The sequence below is a fragment of the Brassica rapa genome, chromosome A07 (genome assembly GCF_000309985.2).
Source record: "Brassica rapa cultivar Chiifu-401-42 chromosome A07, CAAS_Brap_v3.01, whole genome shotgun sequence".
Taxonomy (NCBI): domain Eukaryota; kingdom Viridiplantae; phylum Streptophyta; class Magnoliopsida; order Brassicales; family Brassicaceae; genus Brassica; species Brassica rapa.
The window spans coordinates 16,649,538-16,667,485 of record NC_024801.2 but is presented as its reverse complement, the minus strand read 5'-3'; the positions used below and the strand labels follow the sequence as shown (position 1 = coordinate 16,667,485).

General features: G+C 34.8%; 5 protein-coding genes across 5 annotated transcripts; 2 read left to right on the top strand and 3 right to left on the bottom strand.

The window, feature by feature from the left end:
- Nucleotides 1–697: 697 nt before the first annotated feature.
- Nucleotides 698–2,045, bottom strand: LOC103850151 (AIG2-like protein A). Its single transcript, XM_009126866.3, has 5 exons — nucleotides 1,673–2,045; nucleotides 1,514–1,586; nucleotides 1,310–1,402; nucleotides 1,151–1,234; nucleotides 698–1,069 (listed from the first exon to the last, which is right to left on the bottom strand). Exons 1-5 carry the CDS (start codon nucleotides 1,792–1,794, stop codon nucleotides 932–934), a joined length of 510 nt encoding a protein of 169 aa, XP_009125114.1. The 5' UTR covers nucleotides 1,795–2,045; the 3' UTR covers nucleotides 698–931.
- A 576-nt stretch (nucleotides 2,046–2,621) lies between these two features.
- On the top strand, nucleotides 2,622–9,030 carry LOC103850148 (pentatricopeptide repeat-containing protein At5g39680). Its single transcript, XM_009126864.2, has one exon. The coding sequence runs from the start codon at nucleotides 6,672–6,674 to the stop codon at nucleotides 8,802–8,804; it is 2,133 nt and encodes a 710-aa protein (XP_009125112.1). The 5' UTR covers nucleotides 2,622–6,671; the 3' UTR covers nucleotides 8,805–9,030.
- LOC103850149 (probable calcium-binding protein CML46) lies at nucleotides 8,982–9,928 on the bottom strand. Its single transcript, XM_009126865.3, has one exon. The coding sequence runs from the start codon at nucleotides 9,684–9,686 to the stop codon at nucleotides 9,096–9,098; it is 591 nt and encodes a 196-aa protein (XP_009125113.1). The 5' UTR covers nucleotides 9,687–9,928; the 3' UTR covers nucleotides 8,982–9,095.
- Nucleotides 9,929–10,418: 490 nt separating this feature from the next.
- LOC103850147 (cyclic dof factor 2) lies at nucleotides 10,419–15,415 on the bottom strand. The gene is made up of 2 exons (XM_009126863.3): nucleotides 12,689–15,415; nucleotides 10,419–12,395 (listed from the first exon to the last, which is right to left on the bottom strand). The coding sequence occupies exons 1-2, from the start codon at nucleotides 12,896–12,898 to the stop codon at nucleotides 11,403–11,405; spliced, it is 1,203 nt and encodes a 400-aa protein (XP_009125111.1). The 5' UTR covers nucleotides 12,899–15,415; the 3' UTR covers nucleotides 10,419–11,402.
- A 627-nt stretch (nucleotides 15,416–16,042) lies between these two features.
- LOC103850384 lies at nucleotides 16,043–17,026 on the top strand. Its single transcript, XM_009127127.2, has one exon. It carries the CDS (start codon nucleotides 16,043–16,045, stop codon nucleotides 17,024–17,026), a length of 984 nt encoding a protein of 327 aa, XP_009125375.2.
- The last annotated feature ends 922 nt before the right edge of the window (nucleotides 17,027–17,948 follow it).

Here is a 17,948-nt window from a genome sequence, read left to right as displayed (position 1 = left end):
TGTGGTCAACCAAAGTGCATTATCTCTCGATGCCACCCATGAAAAAAGATAAAGAGTTTGGGAATAACTAATTTAGGGAGTCACTACTCCTTGTTCCGCGCTTAATGCCGATTTTTGATTTCTGTCTAAACGAATTCTGGCTTTAGAGCCGGATTCATTCCTGTCTCTAGGTAAAATAGAAAACTTTTAATAAAAAGAATTTTTTTATATTTGATGATATGGAAAAGTTTAACCTTATTTTCGACTAAAGAGAACCTATAAAGGAATGACCCAAACCCTATAACAAGAGATCTAACTATTCGAGACTTTGACTATAGAATTACATTATTATCCAATACGTCTGCTCTCTTGACCAGTAACAAGCTACTAATCCAATATTTGTTCATCTATCATTTTCCAAATATTATCCCAAGAGTTAGAGATAAGTTTGACATCGATCTTAAATAATAGTAAATAATACGGGTTAACTGAAAGCTTATCAAACTTAATATATACTAATATAAGTTGGTAGGATTTATGATAGTCACTATCAAGGAATTATGATTGTCAAGATTATATTGCCATGGAATCAATGCACGTGACTCCTAAAATCTATCAGTTGTGGACAATGCTACGAAACTTTTGTGGACTATTTTATCTGATTAGTTCAGTGATCTACTACTTTCTTTGGTTCCTTAATCCGTATACTTATCAAATGTAATTATAGAAGCCATAAGCATTAGCATCAACGAGACCATACACAACACATACATATATATGCCAAAATCTCTAAAAGACGTGTAACAGAATAATACCACACCCCCATGATCAATCTTACACTACCCCATGTCATCATTACTATTTTTTCACTGATCTTCACAGTACCTTTTGTTTTATTCGGAATTTGGAAACAAAGGTGATGTATAGGACATACTCAACATACACAATATATTCAAGACGATTGATTCACTTGATCTTCGCGGAGGGCATGGCTGAATGTATCCCGTCCCTTTCCCTGAGGATCCTTCATCCATTCCATGATTTCTTTGAAAGTCTCTATGAATTTCTTCTTGTGTAGTCTTTTCCATTCCTATCAAAACCAAAATCCAAAACACACCCCGATCAAACCACATTACCTTACCTATGCTGAGTTAACGAAAATGAATTAAACCTCGAAATCCCATTCTCCATCAAGATCAGGATCATTCTTATTGATCCATATATATGTTTTGGCAGGCATCTTCTCCGAGTTGTCCTGTACATGCAAAAAAGGATAGAATCAATCTCATCTAAACGTTGTTTTTGTTAAGATGAGATTCTTAAGACTCACCTCTCGTACAACACCAACTGTCACTCTCTCAAATTCATTACCCTCAACTGCATCTAAGTTCCTAAGTTCTTCATCCGTTAACCCCATTATTACCTGCACCAAAAATTCTCAAAATCTAAACCCTAATAATCTAAACAACACACAAAAAGTAAAACCCACGAAAAAAGAGCAGCTGGATGTCACAAAATGATCAAAAATTCAAACCTTTCCATGGACTTCTCCTTCCTCAGACGGCACAATACATGGATACAAACATCCTTTAAGCCTCTTCCTCGTACTGACAAAAATCCAAAATACCACATCTATACAAGAGTGTAATCATCGAGAGTATTAAGAGAGAAACTGAGAGAGAGAGAAAAGTACAAGCCAGGGAGTGTGGCAGAGATACTTTCAGGAGTACGTTCAAGCATGACATAAGTGACGTCAGGCTCCTGAAAGCTACCGTAGACAAAAACATTGTGAAGCTGCGTACCGGAGCTACTCATTTTTCCTCTGTTTTCTTTTCTTATTTGCTTCTGTTGGTTCTCTCTCTATCAGAGATCAGACTTTATAACAGGCAGAAAGAAAATCTTAAAAAGGAACACGAAGCCGGTGAAACACGTGGTACGGATTCTCTTACGACAACCTTAGTTATTAATAGTTTTTTTTGATTTTTTCTTTTTCTTTTGTCGGCAACTATGATACACATAATTTAATTTAACTGTTATTCTAATGGCAATAGCTATCTAATAACAACCTCTCATACAAAAAAAAAACACATTGACTGAAATGTGGATAGCAATCTCAAATGCTCTTAATAAGAAAAAGTTAACCACATTTATTCTTTTTAAATCAATACACTCTCATATTCTTAATAAAATAATAATATTCTAATATTATCCTTATGGTTTTCCTCCTCCTTTTCTTCCAACTAAAATTTTCAAAATTTAGACTTTAGTCATCGAGATAAAGCTTAGTATACTAAATTATATCAGCTATAACTTAGTATAAATTTAGTTATACCAAATTTTACTTTGATAATAGTATAACTTTGCATAACTAGAATTATAGTTTTACCAAGTTATATCATTGTCTAAAGTAATATCATTGTCTAGATATAAATTAGTATAACTATGCTTCCAACGCGGGCCTTTTTCCACCGTTGCCTGCCGATCCCTAGAGTTGATAACGGTTTGGGACACTTTTTTTATCTTTTTTAACACATTCAGATACAACTTGCTGGAGGGACACTTTCTCTCATGACACATCACATTATGGACTATACTGCCCCTCGCTGGCTGAACCGAACCATCCTTAGAGTTTTATTAATTTTTAATTCTGACTGGTTTGTGGGGACCAAACATAATATAAATTAGATTCCTGGGGAGCCGTTGGATGTCAATAGATCTAAGGGTGATGAGCTTTTGTGTGTAAAATAAGTAGATTTTAATAATAAATTCATGGTTTCGCTGCTTTTTTAAACTGGAACGAGCTACAGCTAGGAGGAGAAAGGTAAAATTTTGTGGACGGGTTTTTGAAAGAACATACTCATTTTCATCTAAAATTTGAAAATAATGTATCATATTTTTTTTTTGTGGACGAGTTCATATCAAACATTTAAAGAGTTTTATTAATCCATATATTTTTTAGCTTTTTCTAAACCTACAATTTATATGTATGAAGTTTTTTTTGTGTACAAGGAGTTCGATCCAAAAAAAAGTATTGTGGACAAGGTTCCATGGACAAGTACATTTACTCGTGGACGGAAAAATACATGTTTGATTTGTGGATACAATAGAAAATACAACTACAAACACAGTGGAGTCGCTAGAACTTGAAGATTATCCAAAAATTGTACCTTTCGAAGCATTTAAATGGTTTTGGGGAGTTCACTTTTCAATATCCTTATTCCTAGAGAGTGCTTTCAAAGCATTTGAAGATAAAGAGCAGAGGGAGTTCACGTCTTCGTGTTCGAAAGAGCAGAGCCTTCTAAGTTCACTCGGGTTTGGATGAAAGGAGCCATGTCCGTCTAGACACCAAGACAACTCCAGCCACCAGTAACCACCGCCCATGTTCTCTTCAGAACAGAAAAAGTCGTTCCACCGCTCTAACCTCCAAACAAAAACCCAGAAAAGATGAAAAAATGTTCAGACCAAAATTTTAATCTTTTAGTTCTAAACCTAAAATTCTCCGACGAGGACTCAAACTTTGACCCTTTAAACAGCAAGCGTACTTTGCATCTGAACAACCTTTATCTACCTAGGTTGTTGAATTTTAGAATGACCCAGAAAAAAAAACAAATTAATCGATTAAGTGTTTATTGACAGAGTAAAAATGTGGACATGGATGTATATAAAACGTGGACATGGACACAATTGATCAAACCAAAATGTGGACATGTATATAAAACGTGGACATGGACAAAACCTCCTGCTGCGATTTGCGAGGGGTTGGTTCCTCAGAAGTCTTGGATTTATTCTCTTTCTTATTTGGCTTCAATTTCGTCATGGTTTGTTTGAAGATATTAAAAGGGTTTTCTGAGAATTATCGGGAAGCGGAGGAAGATGGGTAGAAAGTTGGAGAGAGAATCATGGAAACAAAACAAGCATAAAAAAATATGGGTTCATGGTGTGATTCAACGAACGATGAAGGATGAATGGAAGAGATTCGAAATTAGGGTTGGGAATTTGGGAAAGGGAAAGTAGATCTGAGTTTTGAAATCGGGAATGGAGAGAGAATATGTGACTCGTGACTTTTCAATAATAAGAAATAGTCTTTTCTCTTTAATTAATTAGATGAGATAGTTGGTCTAGTTTGAGGGCATGAAGGACAATACACATCCATAAAGTGTCTGACCAGCAGAATGTGTCTATATGTGTAATTCATAAGTCATAATGTGTCTTAGAATGTAAAAATTTCCGATCCCTACGCAGTTTTCGAGCGATATCAGTATGGATTTTGTTAGTCTACCGCGAGCCCAACGTGGTAACCATTCCATATTTGCGTTGATCGTTTTTTTTTCAAAATGACTCGCTTTATTTTTTGCAAAAAGACAATATATGCTGTTTAAGTTTCACAACTTTTCTTTCGCGAAGTTTATAGGTTACACCGTATTCCCATATCGATTGTATCCAACAGGGACTCTCGCTTCATAAGCCACTTTTGAAAATCTTTGTGGAAGCTTTTGAAGATCAGTCTGAACATGAGTTCCACAATGTTTGGTTGGCAATAACCTCAGGTCGTGGGATTCTATCTTGTGTCAAGCAGAGTTTGCTTATAATCACACTCATAATTGGAGTCTAGGCTTCAGTCCTTTCAAGGTCGTGTATGGGTTTGTTCCTCATAGACCTCAGTCGGGTGAGTTTCATGGGCGAGCAGTAGACCTCGTTACTGAGCTCGAGCACATCCATGCTTTGGCTCGTGGTAATCTAGAGGCTTCTTCGTTTAAGTACAAAGAGTAAGCAGATAAACTTCGGCCCGAAATACATTTTCAGGTGGGAGATTACCTTTGGGCCATGCATAGTAAGGAGAGGTTTCAAACAGAACAGTACAATAAGTTAAAGCTGCGTAAGATTGGACCCGTCGAAGTACTCGAGAAGATCAATCCAAATGCGTACAGATTACCGTTGCCATCACACATACACACCACAGACTCTTCAACGTCAAGCATCTCTTCAAGCATGAACCGAATCGATGACTTACTTTCAGGATTCGTGGATGCTTTTTCGTAGGGGAGGGATCCTGACGTAGCATACATCATTATCTCATTAAGCTTTGGCTTTCTATTTTCCTTTATTGTTTTAAATAAACATTAATATGTTTTTTTTAGGATTAATTAGGAGTAAGACTTCAAGATAAAAGATTAGCTTATAATCCCTAGCGACTTAGGGCTTTTCATTGTGTTATATATAGTGAAATTCTTGACTTGTCAAAGACACTTTTGATTTGATATTTATAAAATTTAGAGCATTCTATAAGAATTTAACAGATCAAAAAAGACTTAGATAACAGGTATTCTGAAAATTTAAAGTTACCTCTGTTTTATTTCCGCTCTGTTAGGGTGTGAGTTGACACAGGTGAAACGATAAAAATATTTTTTTAATTGTAAGTTCTATAGAATCATCAGTCCACATGGTATTTTTAAAGGTTTGACACCCTTATACTCAAGTTCGGTGCTCCATATACGCTTATGTTTTTCAATTTTACAAAAAAAAATTTTTGACACAGATAAATATGATTGATGGGTCAACTGGATGTATGATCGACGTTCATTAATCACGAGCCATGGGAGACGAACTTGCAACACGTTCAAAGGAGTTCTCACCACCGATGATCCAATGCAGCACGAAAAACTACATGGTGTGGTCTATGAGGATGAAGATCTTGCTGAAGATATACAAGGTGTTGGATATGATTGAGCCAGGTACGGATGATTTCGATATAAACAATATTGCAATATGATTATTGTTTCAAGCCATTCCAGAGGGTCTTATTATGCAAGTTGTTGAACAAGACAGACCTAAGGGGATATGGTACGAAATTAAATCAAGAAACCTATCAGCTGATCGTGTCAAGGAAGCAAGATTACAAACCCTAATGTCTAAATTCAAAATAATTAAGATAAAGGATTCATAAACAATATAGCTTTGCGGGAAAGTTATCAGAGCTAGTCTCAAAATCGGCTTTGCTTGGACATGAGATATATCCAAGCTTGTTCGAAAGTTTCTCAATAGTGTTCCTAGAAACAAATTCATTCACATAATACCTTCACTTGAACAAGTCCTAAGACAACAGGTTTTGAAGATATTATTGGAAGGCTGAAGGCATACGATGAGAGAATCAAGAATGAAGATATCAATGCAGAAACACAAGGGGAACTTCTATACGCAAACACTCACCAGCAATGTTTCACTACATCACAAGGCAAAAAGGACATGGCAGAAGTGGACGTGGATATAGAGGTCAAGCTTGAAGCTTAAGAGGATGAATGTTGTTGGATAAGCTTGCAAGCTTAAAAATATTGGTTCCATCGTTGAAGATATATATATATATATATATACCAATTAGCAGAGGAAAAACTGCTGCAGATCTGTGTTCTTCTAAGCTTAACGAAATTCACAAATCCTAAACCCTTGATTCTATTCACACTCAGTCACTCACCCTTTTGAAGCAGCTGCGATGATATTCAATCAAAGTTAAACCGAAACCATACCGGAATTCAGATTTCCGGTCTAACCAAATTGAATATTTAATCCCAAAAAACTGAAACCGAAATTAAACCCGAAATTTTACCGAACACCTCTTTAAGAGACTGAGTTTCTTCTTCTCCGTTAAACCTTTTGAGGGTTTTGGTGATTTTGGGATAAGGAGCAACTTTGGTGCCATGTCCGTCTTGCCTATACTCGAACGAAGAGTGGTAAAGCTGAACAAGCTTACGTCTTTATTACCCAAACCAATAGAAGCTCTTCCACGGGTTGATCACCTTTGTGCTCACTTAAAAGTCTGTGCCAAATCAAGTTATCTGAGGACTGGTGAATCGATTCACGCTCATTTGATCATAAGGAACCAATCATCTCGAGCTGAGCACGCATGGCAAATCACATCTCTGATCAATCTCTACATGAAATGCGGGAAAACAGTTCGTGCACACAAGCTGTTCGATTCAATGCCTGAGAGAAGTGTGGTTTCTTGGTGTTCGTTGATGAAAGGTTATCAAGATTCTGGGTTTGATTTCGAAGTTTTGAAGCTTTTCAAAAGTATGATTTTTTCTGGCGAATCGCAGCCTAATGAGTTTGTAGCCACCATAGTTTTTAAATCTTGTTCGAACTCTGGGAGAATCGAAGAAGGTAAGCAGTGTCATGGATGTTTTCTTAAACATGGTTTGATGTCACATGAGTATGTACGGAACACGCTTCTCTACATGTACGCGTCATGTTCTGGAACGAGAGAGGCTATCAAGATTTTGGATGATCTTCCGTGTTGTGATCTTCTTGCTTTTAACTCGGCTCTTAGTGGGTATTTGGAGCATGGTGCTTTAGAAGAAGGGCTTGATGTTTTGAGAAGGATGGCTGAGGAAGATTTGGTGTGGGACGACTTCACGTGCATGTCTTCTTTAAAGCTTTGCTCCAGTCTCAGAGATTTGGAGTTGGCTCGGCAGGTTCATAGCCGAATGGTAAGGCTTGGTTTCGACTGTCATGATGATGTTAGTGGTGCACTCATTAACATGTATGGTAAATGTGGTAACCCTTTATATGCTCAGAGAGTTTACAATGGTACGAAAACTCTAAACATCGTCTTGAACACATCGATCATGGATGCTTACTTCCAGAACAAGTCTTATGAGGAGGCTCTGAATCTGTTTGCAAAGATGGAAACCAAAGAGGTTCCACCTAACGAGTTCACCTTTGCTGTTTTGTTAAACTCGACCGCTGAGCTCTCTCTTCTAAGACAAGGAGATCTTCTACACGGTCTTGTCGTGAAATCTGGTTTTAGGAACCATGTAATGGTTGGCAATGCGTTAGTTAACATGTACGCCAAAAGCGGCAGCATCGAGGATGCGTGGAAAGCGTTCTCAGGCATGGCTTTTAGAGACATAGTTACTTGGAACACAATGATATGTGGCTTCTCACATCATGGACTGGGGATGGAAGCGCTTGAAGCCTTTGAGGAAATGATGTCTGCGGGAGAGTTCCCTAACCGCATAACTTTCATCGGCGTGTTGCAAGCTTGTAGCCATATGGGTTTCGTGGAGCAAGGTCATTACTACTTTAACCATTTGATGAAGCAGTTTGGTGTTGAGCCTGATCTACAGCATTATACATGCGTTGTTGGACTCTTGAGCAAGGCTGGCTTGTTCGAAGACGCTGAGTATTTCATGAGAACAGCTCCTATAGGATGGGATGTTGTTGCATGGAGAGCGTTGCTAAATGCTTGCTACGTTCGCAGGAACTACAGTTTAGGAAAGAAGGTGGCGGAATACGCCATTGAGATGCATCCGAACGATTCAGGGATCTATATATTGTTGTCCAATATCCATGCCAAGTCCAAGGAATGGGACGGTGTGGCTAGAGTGCGTTCTTTGATGAAGGAGAGGCGTGTTAAGAAGGAGCCTGGAGTAAGCTGGATAGGTATACGAAACAAAACCCATGTGTTTCTTTCAGAGGATAATCAACACGCCGAGATTGTGCTGATTTACGAAAAGGTGAAGGAAGTTTTGGCAAAGATCAGGCCGTTAGGGTATGCGCCTGATATTGCTGGAGCTTACCATGATGTAGACGAAGAGCAGAGAGAGAACAACCTCTCTTATCATAGCGAGAAGCTAGCTGTGGCTTACGGTCTGATGAAAACGCCTGACAAGTCACCGTTGTACGTGACTAAAAACGTGAGGATATGTGATGATTGTCACTCTGCAATCAAGCTTATCTCAAGGCTCTCTGACCGGTTAATAGTTGTCAGGGATTCCAACCGGTTCCATCATTTTCAAGACGGTCACTGTTCTTGTTGTGATTACTGGTGATGATTTAAACCGATCATTTGCCGCCTCACAAGCTTTGATCATCGTAAGCATTTTCTTAATGTTCTCTAGTTATCATTTTTAGGTGTAAATAGTGTCTCACAGTTTACACTATTGGAAGCTTTTGGTTTTAATTGTATCTAGGTATGTGAGAATTATTCATCATCTCACTGGTTTTTCGCTCTATAGGAGCTTTTGATATTAAAGTTATAATAATATTTTACAAAAAGGTAATGAGACAACAACATTAACAGAAACAGAAGTTCATAGATTGTTACTCCAGAAACTATGATTTCAGCAGAAGTTGTTCTCCATGAATTTCACAAATCCCTGGAAATCGATTCTTCCATTTTTGTTTCCGTGGAATGATCTGATCATTCTTCTGCAGTTCTCAAGGTTAGATCCTTGCTTCAAACCAAGGATTGACAAAACTCTCTGCAGATCTATGGGATCAAGAAATCCATCTCTGTTTTCATCAAAGACATCAAAAGCCTGCTTCACTTCCTCCAAACTTGGTTCTTTCTCTTCAAACAGATTCGATAGTTCCTCTGAACTGTAACGTTTCTGAAGTCCCTCGCTTTCTTGGTCGGTGAAAAGTCCTAAGCTTTGCATCACCATCTCTGCATCTTCTATACAAAGACCATTACCATGTTTGATCAAACTCTGGATTTCAAGATCTTTGCTCTTCTTCTCCGAAACACAATGCTCGTGTTGAGGAAGATGACAGAACCTGGAGAAAAAGATCTGAGCGAAAGAAACCCATCTGAAAAAGCCGATGAGGAAAAAATCCACCAGACCAAACAAAGGGAAAGAAGAAGAATGTTTGCATTGGGACAAGGAACTCTTTTCCATGGTTATAAGACAGTACAAGTGGTTTGCAGTCATAACTTTTGTTAGATTCTAAAACTAAAAAAGCTTAGCAAATGAATGAAGTAAATGTTTTGGAAGAGATGTGGGAGATATGAATTGTGTTATAAGGTTATATATATAGTCAATGTGGACAGAGTTTTAGGTGGAGATGCAAAACTGAGGAAGTTGCAGTTGCAAGAAGAGATTAGGACGGATAGGAAAAGATGAAACTTACATAGAAACTTAATATAAGAAAGAAGAATACAAAGTAAGTTGAGAGGAAGTTTCTTGTGCACCATTCATGGTAGTATACTATTTTTTGTATTTTTCTATGAAGTTAAACTATATTTAGTATTTCTTTTTGGAAAACTGTATTTTATACATATATATAAAGTTACGATTGTCAATAGATATGTTACGTCTCGCTTCATCGTGTTCCTACTTCCTACCGTGGGATACATTTCAGTTTTTTTTAATACTAGTTTCAGAAATTTACAAATTTCCATGTTTGATTTTTCTTTTACGTCGTATGTATGGTTTTCATATCACGCAACTATGTCCTAACCGCTTTCAGAAACAGATATACTTTTGAGTTGTCTTTTTCTTTTTATTTTGTAAAGAAGACAGCTGACTTTTGAGCTGTCTTCTTTACAAAATAAACAAATAAGATGTTAAATCAACATCAAAGAAAATTGCATCGATTAGAGTTTGAACTAAATTGAGTTAGTATTTTATTATTTAGTTGTCTACGTTTGTTTTTTTTTTAGGTTTTGTAAAGAAACTTATCAGCTTATGAAACATAGCAATTGTCCAATATTTAATTTTGATTAATTAATAAATATTTTCAATAACCTATTTATTTGTTAGTCAAACTTTCTACAAACTTTATTATTTCCATTTAAATTATTTAAATAAAATTCTCTTATAATTTAAATTGTATAATTATTTTGGTCGTTAAAAGTTACATACGTAATATTATATGTTTATATGCGTTTTTTTTGTTATTATACATAGATATAAATGTATATTGCAATAATCTTAACTAATCTGTTCAAATTTTCTCTATATATTTTTCTTATTAAATTATTAATACCTGTTATTAATTTATTTAAATTTTTACTTATTTTAAATAATACTTACTACAATTTATAAAGTATAAATGTTACTCTCTCTCTCTCTTCCACATTTACTATCCGAACCGAACCGAACCGAAAATAGGTCAAGTAGTAAATGGATCCTCTAACCACCTATCCGAACTACCCGAAACCCCGAAATATCCGAACTGATATCCGAAATGCCCAGGTCTAGTTCAGACTCTGACTGACCATATAGATCAGTGAATATTGACTCTCACGTTTTGGTGATTTTGAGTTCTTCTTACACCATTGATTCATAAAGTAGATATCAAAATACTTTGGAGAGGAGACTGTTATTTAGAAATCAATGCTCATTTTAAAATGTTTGTGACCAGACAGAGTCATATGATCGGCATAAACTACATTTTGTATGTCTTAATGGAAATGTGGCAAATATTTCGAGACCATAAACAATATTTTATTTAACTACAGTTTTGGGGTTTTCCATTATATCGAACAAACAAACTTTCACTCTTCAATCCAAAAACTACTTCTCCCTCACTATGTCAACCATTATATATAAATAGCTATATTTACAAAAGGACTCACCTGCTTTTCTTGGGACACAAGACTGAACCCAAAACAATCAAATCATCTGCTTAGTTTCATCTTCATTCTATGAGCTTTCATGGAAATTCGCTGACCTTGAAAGAGCAGCAGGATTAGCTAGCAGTTCCAGTCGTCTTCCCGGAAGTTTTCCATCAGAAAGACAACTTTTTACTTTGTGTGATGACCTAAAAGCCCTGAAAGTGTCTGCCTTTTCGTCCTTCTTGATTCCCAGTGTTTCCCATATCGAACTTTTAGCAGCTTCCTCTGGATCATCGATCCTCAGCGTCTTGGGAACCCACAGGCATCTCCCGGATATTCTTTTTGTTCCTGGTTCAGCAATGCTCTCGTCTCGTGAATGTTTACCAAGTGTTGGGGAATATGGACTAGACCCACCAGATGGTGAAATGGGTTGTGGCATCCAAGTGAAGCTGTTCCATGTCCCTGGTGAAACCCCCGGGCAGCTCCAGTAAGCTGGTGGAGGGTAAAACGGTAATACCGTCCACGTTCTTGGGCTGATTGCTACAGTCTCCTTGTTTTTTAAAGGAACGGTAATCTTCAAACCTTCATTGGGTTCTTCTTGCAGTCCGGTTTGTGTGTTCAACATTGACTTTTCAGCAAGATTCAAACCTGAAGCCATGGATTCACAAAGGACTGAATCAGATCCAATAGTCATGAGATTAGGATCGGTTCTTGCCGCTGCCTTGTGCATATCTTCCGCAGATGTTATGCCTACATAACGGTTATAATGAGAAGCCAAGCTCTTGTTCTTGCGTCTCCCTGCACCAACAGGAACGTTCCTCATAGTTCCACCAGCTGTCCAATATCTCTGACATTTCTTGCAGAAATGGCGAGGCTGGTTAACGTTGTAGTTGTTGTAGTAACATAACTTGGTCTCCATGCTGTTGCATCGAGGGCAAGGCAGAATCTTGTCGGGTTTCTTTAGTTTCCCCTCTCGCGAGCAAGTCTCGTTGTTCTGTGACGACGACTCTTCATCCGTCTTTGTAGATGATGCCATAGTAACGTTACTAGATTCTTCCCCACACTGATTAGCTTTCTCTTCCTGGAGCAACATATAATACATCGCAATAGTCGCATCAGTATCCTAATATGTAACAATGTTACTCATAAAGGAACAAGCAAAGATCGTTGTTCTGTATAAAAATCAAACAAACATCAAACCGAAGATAGAAAAAACAAAAGCTAGACTCTCCCATCTGAGGAAAGACTAGGAACCATCTCCATGGAATCAAAACCGAATGAAACTGTTTGAGATCTTGATTCACTTAATCTAACATCGACAAATCTGTCATGGGTATTCTTGAAAATGCATCCAAGAATCCAAAAAGACATTACCTTTTCACTCTCGCTGTCTCCACCGTGAAACCAAACATCATCTCCTGCTAAACCGGAGTCACCCATCTCTTCATCATCTCCGGTACAAGAATCTGATAACCGAACTGGATTCTGGTGTTGATGTTCGGTATAGCTAGAAGAAGAATCAACACAGACAAGCTCAGGTAAAGGAATCGTCTTCCCAAATAGCTTCATCGCCGGATCAGACATCAATTTTCTTCTTGTCCTCCAGCGAGAATATAGAAAAAGCGGAAACTTTTGAGAAGACAGCGAGAGAAAGAAAAGACTGTCCTGTCTTCTGTTTCGGTGGTTGTCTGATTTTTTTTTTTGTTTCTGGTCGATTTGTTTAGTTATTTTCTTTTTGTGTATGGGAGAGAAAAGATTACAGTTAAGCTGTGATCTCGCGAGTTTGTACAACCTTTTGATTCGCCCAGTGTGCCACGTCAATAGTCTTTAGGGTTCTCAGCCACAAGTTTCTTTTGAAAAAAACAAATAAAAAGGGGATTTCTTTCTCTTTTTTCCTCTCATTTTGGCTTTTTATTTTCTTTTCACTCTGGTCAGCACTTTTTTTCTTTTTTTTTTTTACTTCTAACTTTTACTAATTTTATCTCCTAACAATTGAGAAATTTATTCTTTTAAATTTTGAGCTTTCAAATTTTGGTTGAAAAACATGAATTTTTCCTTGGACCATTTAAATCACCAATTTATCTTGACTAACCAACCACTTAAAGCCTCGAGTTAATTTGACTAAACCAATTTTAAAACGTTGTTACTGAGGTAGCAGATTGAATATACGGGTTAATCTTCGTTTATAATCTTTGTTAAACTAACATTCTGTCATTTTGTAAATTAGAAAACCCGTAAAATTCTTTCTTCTCGAAAACTAAATCCCTAATTCTCTAAAAATCGAAAACTAAAAAATTTCTTCAAAGTTTTGTCTCGATTTCATGATAAGTTCATCTTCAGAGATACAATCTGGAGTAGGAGATCATGGGTTCCCAACGAAGTGTGAGTGTAGATTACGTGTGGTACTTTTACTATCGAAGACACAAGCTAATCCATGAAGACTTTTCTACTGTTGTATAAGCAAAAAAGTAAAAAAGATGTAAGCTTCTTAGATGTTGTTTAGTTATTTAGACAAAAAGATATCTGTGTTTCAAAAAAAAAAAAAGACAGAAAGATATCTAATTTGATCATGAATTAAGAGCATTTATTTAAGTGGATTGAGGATGTTGTATGTGAGGAGGTTGAAGATGCTATTCCCAAACTCAAAATCATTGAGAGGGAAAATACTACTATAACCGAAGTTGATGAGTTAAAGACTTTTATTGAAGATTTGAAGGAATAGCATCTTCAACCTCCTCACATACAAATAGCAAAGAGCAAGATAGAAATCAGGAATTAGAAAGCTTTGATGACAGTGTGCCTTGTGTGTGTTTGTATTGTGACATTTGCAAGAAAGATGTAGCAAGCTAGGCGTTGATGTCGACATTGTTGTTTGGTTCTATGTACGTCGACATTGTTCTATGTAGTTCTTTGTGTGTGTTTAGTTCTATGTATGTTGACATTGTTGTTTATTGTCTTTAAGTTTACATTTGGTAATGAGAAATTCATGTCTGATGACAATGTGCTTTTTGTGTGTTTTAAAATAATAAAGTCAAAAAGAAATAATAAAATAATTAATATATATTAAAAAATTTAAGAAGTTAGTAACTATTACCTATATAATAAAATTGGTGTGAGTACATAAATCAAAACAATCAATTTTTTTATTTACAATATTTTATAAATTCAAACAATAATTTAACCTATTTTATACGGTATATAATTAAATTTAAATGATATTAGCATTGATATAGTGTATTTTTAATATGGCTGATCTATAAATGAAGATTTTTACTCACCTGTTTTATGATTATTTGTATCTTTAAAAAAAAACTCTAATACACTAATAACAAAATTTTCAATGTGTGAAATTTAATAGTTTAGTAATTTATTATCATTTTTAAAAATCCTATAAAATGTTCAAAATTGAAATATGAAGTTCTCGGTACTTGATCAAAGCATTCTGAAATTAAAATATTTATGTACCTAAAAATCATATATATATATATTTTAATATGAATACTTATTAAATGAGACTTTCTACTTATATGATTTTATAATTAGTTGTATTTTTGATCAAAGCATTCTTAAATGAGAATTTATTATTATAAATCATTAATTGTCATATATACTTTAATCACATTAGGTAATTTAGTAATTTTTATCTAAGAAAAGTATGAAGAACATTGATAATTGAGTTTATGGTTAGTTTATGAAAAAATAGTATATATTTAGATGGACCAACCTATTTCTTTAAATTATTTCGATGACGACACGTGGCTTCTTCAGATATTGTAATACTTTTCAAATCCCTTAGACATTATTTGCAAAGTGATTTTGACACATCTCTTTTGTACAGTCATTTTCACTAAATAAATGTGATATGGCATGATATAAATGATGACATTACTTATGGTTAAATGTGACAAGAAAAATTACATGTAATGCTTAATTATATTTTTGGTACACTTTTTAGAATATGGTAGTAAATTATATTCATTAAAGTAATTATATTCAAACATAAAATTAAATAATATAATAATAGAAATATAATAATACTTTATAAATTTCGAAATATTATTTATTTTTATTTCTTATAATCATACAGTTTCTTACTAAAAAATATTTTCATTTTTAACAATTTTTTTAAAATTATAAATTTTTAATCTTAATATTATTAGTTTCTTTTATATACAAATTTTAGAAATACTGTTTAGTGTTACTTTTTAATAATTATAGAAATTTATATCAATTTTTTTATTAATTTTATACAAGTTTATTTAATATATTTTATCTAAAAATAGATAAGAAAATTTATCTAAAATTATAATTTTAAATATATAAATATCTATTCTTAGATATAATTTAAAATAAACAAAATTGTTTTTTTAACTTAATTTTATATTTAATTAAATCAAAATTATATTAAAACTTTAGTAAGAAAGCAATAAAATAATAATAAATTTATTTTAAATATAATTTAAAATTATAATTTTACTACTCTACATTGTGCAGAAAAACACCTTGTGATATATAAAGGATTTAGGAAATATGCCACTGAATAATTATATACGATCAACTCCACTTTATATGGTTATCAATTCTCAATTGTTTGCAAAGTGGCTAGTTACAACCAAAGCAAAAGTCAGTTGGAGAGAGGTCTGCTTTCCCAAAAATGAAGGAGGGTTAGGGATGAGACCTTTGAAAGAAATCAATAAAGTATACGGTTTGAAGCTTATTTGGAGATTGATGGCAGATTCATCATTGTGGGTCAGATGGATTCAGTGTTATTTGATCAGGAAGAACTCGTTCTGGTCGATCAAAGAGAACACAAGTTCTGGATCTTGGGTATGGAAAAAATTACTAAAGTTAAGGGGTCTTGCACAGCAGTTTCTCAGGAAGGAAATCAGAAATGGAGAGTGTACTTCTTTCTGGTATGGGAGTTGGTCTCGATTTGGTCCATTAATAGAGATACTCGGAGAGAGAGGTCCACTTGATTTGGGGATTCCTAACAGTTTCTCTGTTGCGGAGGTTAAGAGAATGAGAAGAAGAAGAAATCACAAAGTGGATATTCTTAATCAAGTTGAAGAGGAGATACGTAAACTTGGGAATCAACAAGATGAAGATATTACTCTTTGGAAGCATGCTGAAGGGAAGTATATGGCTAAGTTTACAACAAGTAACACTTGGGACCAGATTCGAGATACTAAACCGATTTGTGATTGGAGTAAGGGTGTATGGTTCTCTCATTCTACTCCGAAATACTCGTTCATGATATGGGTTACATTGAAGGGGAGGTTGCAGACAACTGATAGAATGATGAGATGGAATAATTCTATAAATACAGAATGTGTCCTGTGCAATGAGGAATCTGAATCATGTGCACACCTCTTCTTTGGATGTCGGTATTCAGAGAACGTTTGGAGGAACCTGGCTGGAGGTCTTATGCAAGACATGTTCACTACTGATTGGAGTAACCTGATAAGGATTGTCTCGAAGCCTTGGCTAACGCCTATCAAGACTTTCCTCCTCAGATACACTCTACAGGCTGCGATGCACACAATTTGGTGGGAGAGGAATACTCGTAGGCATGGGGAAGATCCTAAAACCATGGCTACTCTGACACAGCTTGTAGATAAAAATATAAGACTAAAGCTACTTGCAGTGAAAGGGAAGGGAAATTACTTAGAAGAAGGGCTGATTACTTGGTTTGGGACAAGACTAGATTTATGAAGAAGTAGATTCTATTTCTTTTGGAGTAGGAAAGTTTATATTTCATAAAAACAAAGAAGCACTTGATGTAGTACTATTTTTGTTTGAATAAATTTTACATTCATTAAAAAAAAAAAAAAAAGTGGCTAGTAAATTTGTTGACCGGTACACGTGCACTGTATATTTATAATTAGATCACCTTCTTCTACTTCATCACGTCATTGCAATTTATTAATTAATTACATTGTTTAATCCCTGCCACAAAAATATAAGCTTGAACATTATAAATCAATCTTTAAACGAGAAAACAAATATGACAGTGCCTGCTGTTACAACTTCAATCTCACGAAAGAGATACTCAACAAGCACCTATGTTACATGGAAACGGAAGCGGGTACGTGGAAGCGGAAGCATAAGGAAGCGCAGAAGCGAGATTTTTTAAAATATTAAGAAGCGGGTACGTGTTGGAAGCGTATATCCATATATATAAATATATATATATATATTAATTAAAAAAATTAGAACTAAAAATTATATGATTTAAATTTGAAATAATGCATTTATTTATTTATAATAATTTTGAAATGATTTTATATTAAAACTGTAAAAATACACATAAATGAAGTTTACAAAAAATATTATATTAATTATTTTTAATACTTCATAAATAATTGACACAATATATTTCAATATGTGCTATATCTTTAATAAAAAATCTCAATGCATAAGGATAATTTATATTATTATTTTTAATATTTGTATATTAATAACTCAATATTCATTACTATTAATTTTTTTATTTTATATAGATTAAAACTATGGTTTTATATTTTATTGATATACATTGCATTTTTTTTTTAAAACGGAAGCGTGATTCCAAAACGGAATCGTAAGCTTCCAACAAGTTTTTAAAGAGAATATTTTAGAAACGTTTTGGAAGCGA

Coding starts and splice junctions, on each gene's coding strand:
- LOC103850149 (XM_009126865.3), bottom strand. CDS start 9,686: ATGACTGCAAACCACTTGTACTGTCTTATAACCATGGAAAAGAGTTCC.
- LOC103850384 (XM_009127127.2), top strand. CDS start 16,043: ATGGCAGATTCATCATTGTGGGTCAGATGGATTCAGTGTTATTTGATC.
- LOC103850151 (XM_009126866.3), bottom strand. CDS start 1,794: ATGAGTAGCTCCGGTACGCAGCTTCACAATGTTTTTGTCTACGGTAGC. Junction 1,587..1,672: donor TCTGCCACACTCCCTGGCTT/GTACTTTTCTCT, acceptor GATTTTTGTCAG/TACGAGGAAGAGGCTTAAAG. Junction 1,403..1,513: donor AAGGAGAAGTCCATGGAAAG/GTTTGAATTTTT, acceptor TTTTTGGTGCAG/GTAATAATGGGGTTAACGGA.
- LOC103850148 (XM_009126864.2), top strand. CDS start 6,672: ATGTCCGTCTTGCCTATACTCGAACGAAGAGTGGTAAAGCTGAACAAG.
- LOC103850147 (XM_009126863.3), bottom strand. CDS start 12,898: ATGTCTGATCCGGCGATGAAGCTATTTGGGAAGACGATTCCTTTACCT. Junction 12,396..12,688: donor GAGACAGCGAGAGTGAAAAG/GTAATGTCTTTT, acceptor ATGTTGCTCCAG/GAAGAGAAAGCTAATCAGTG.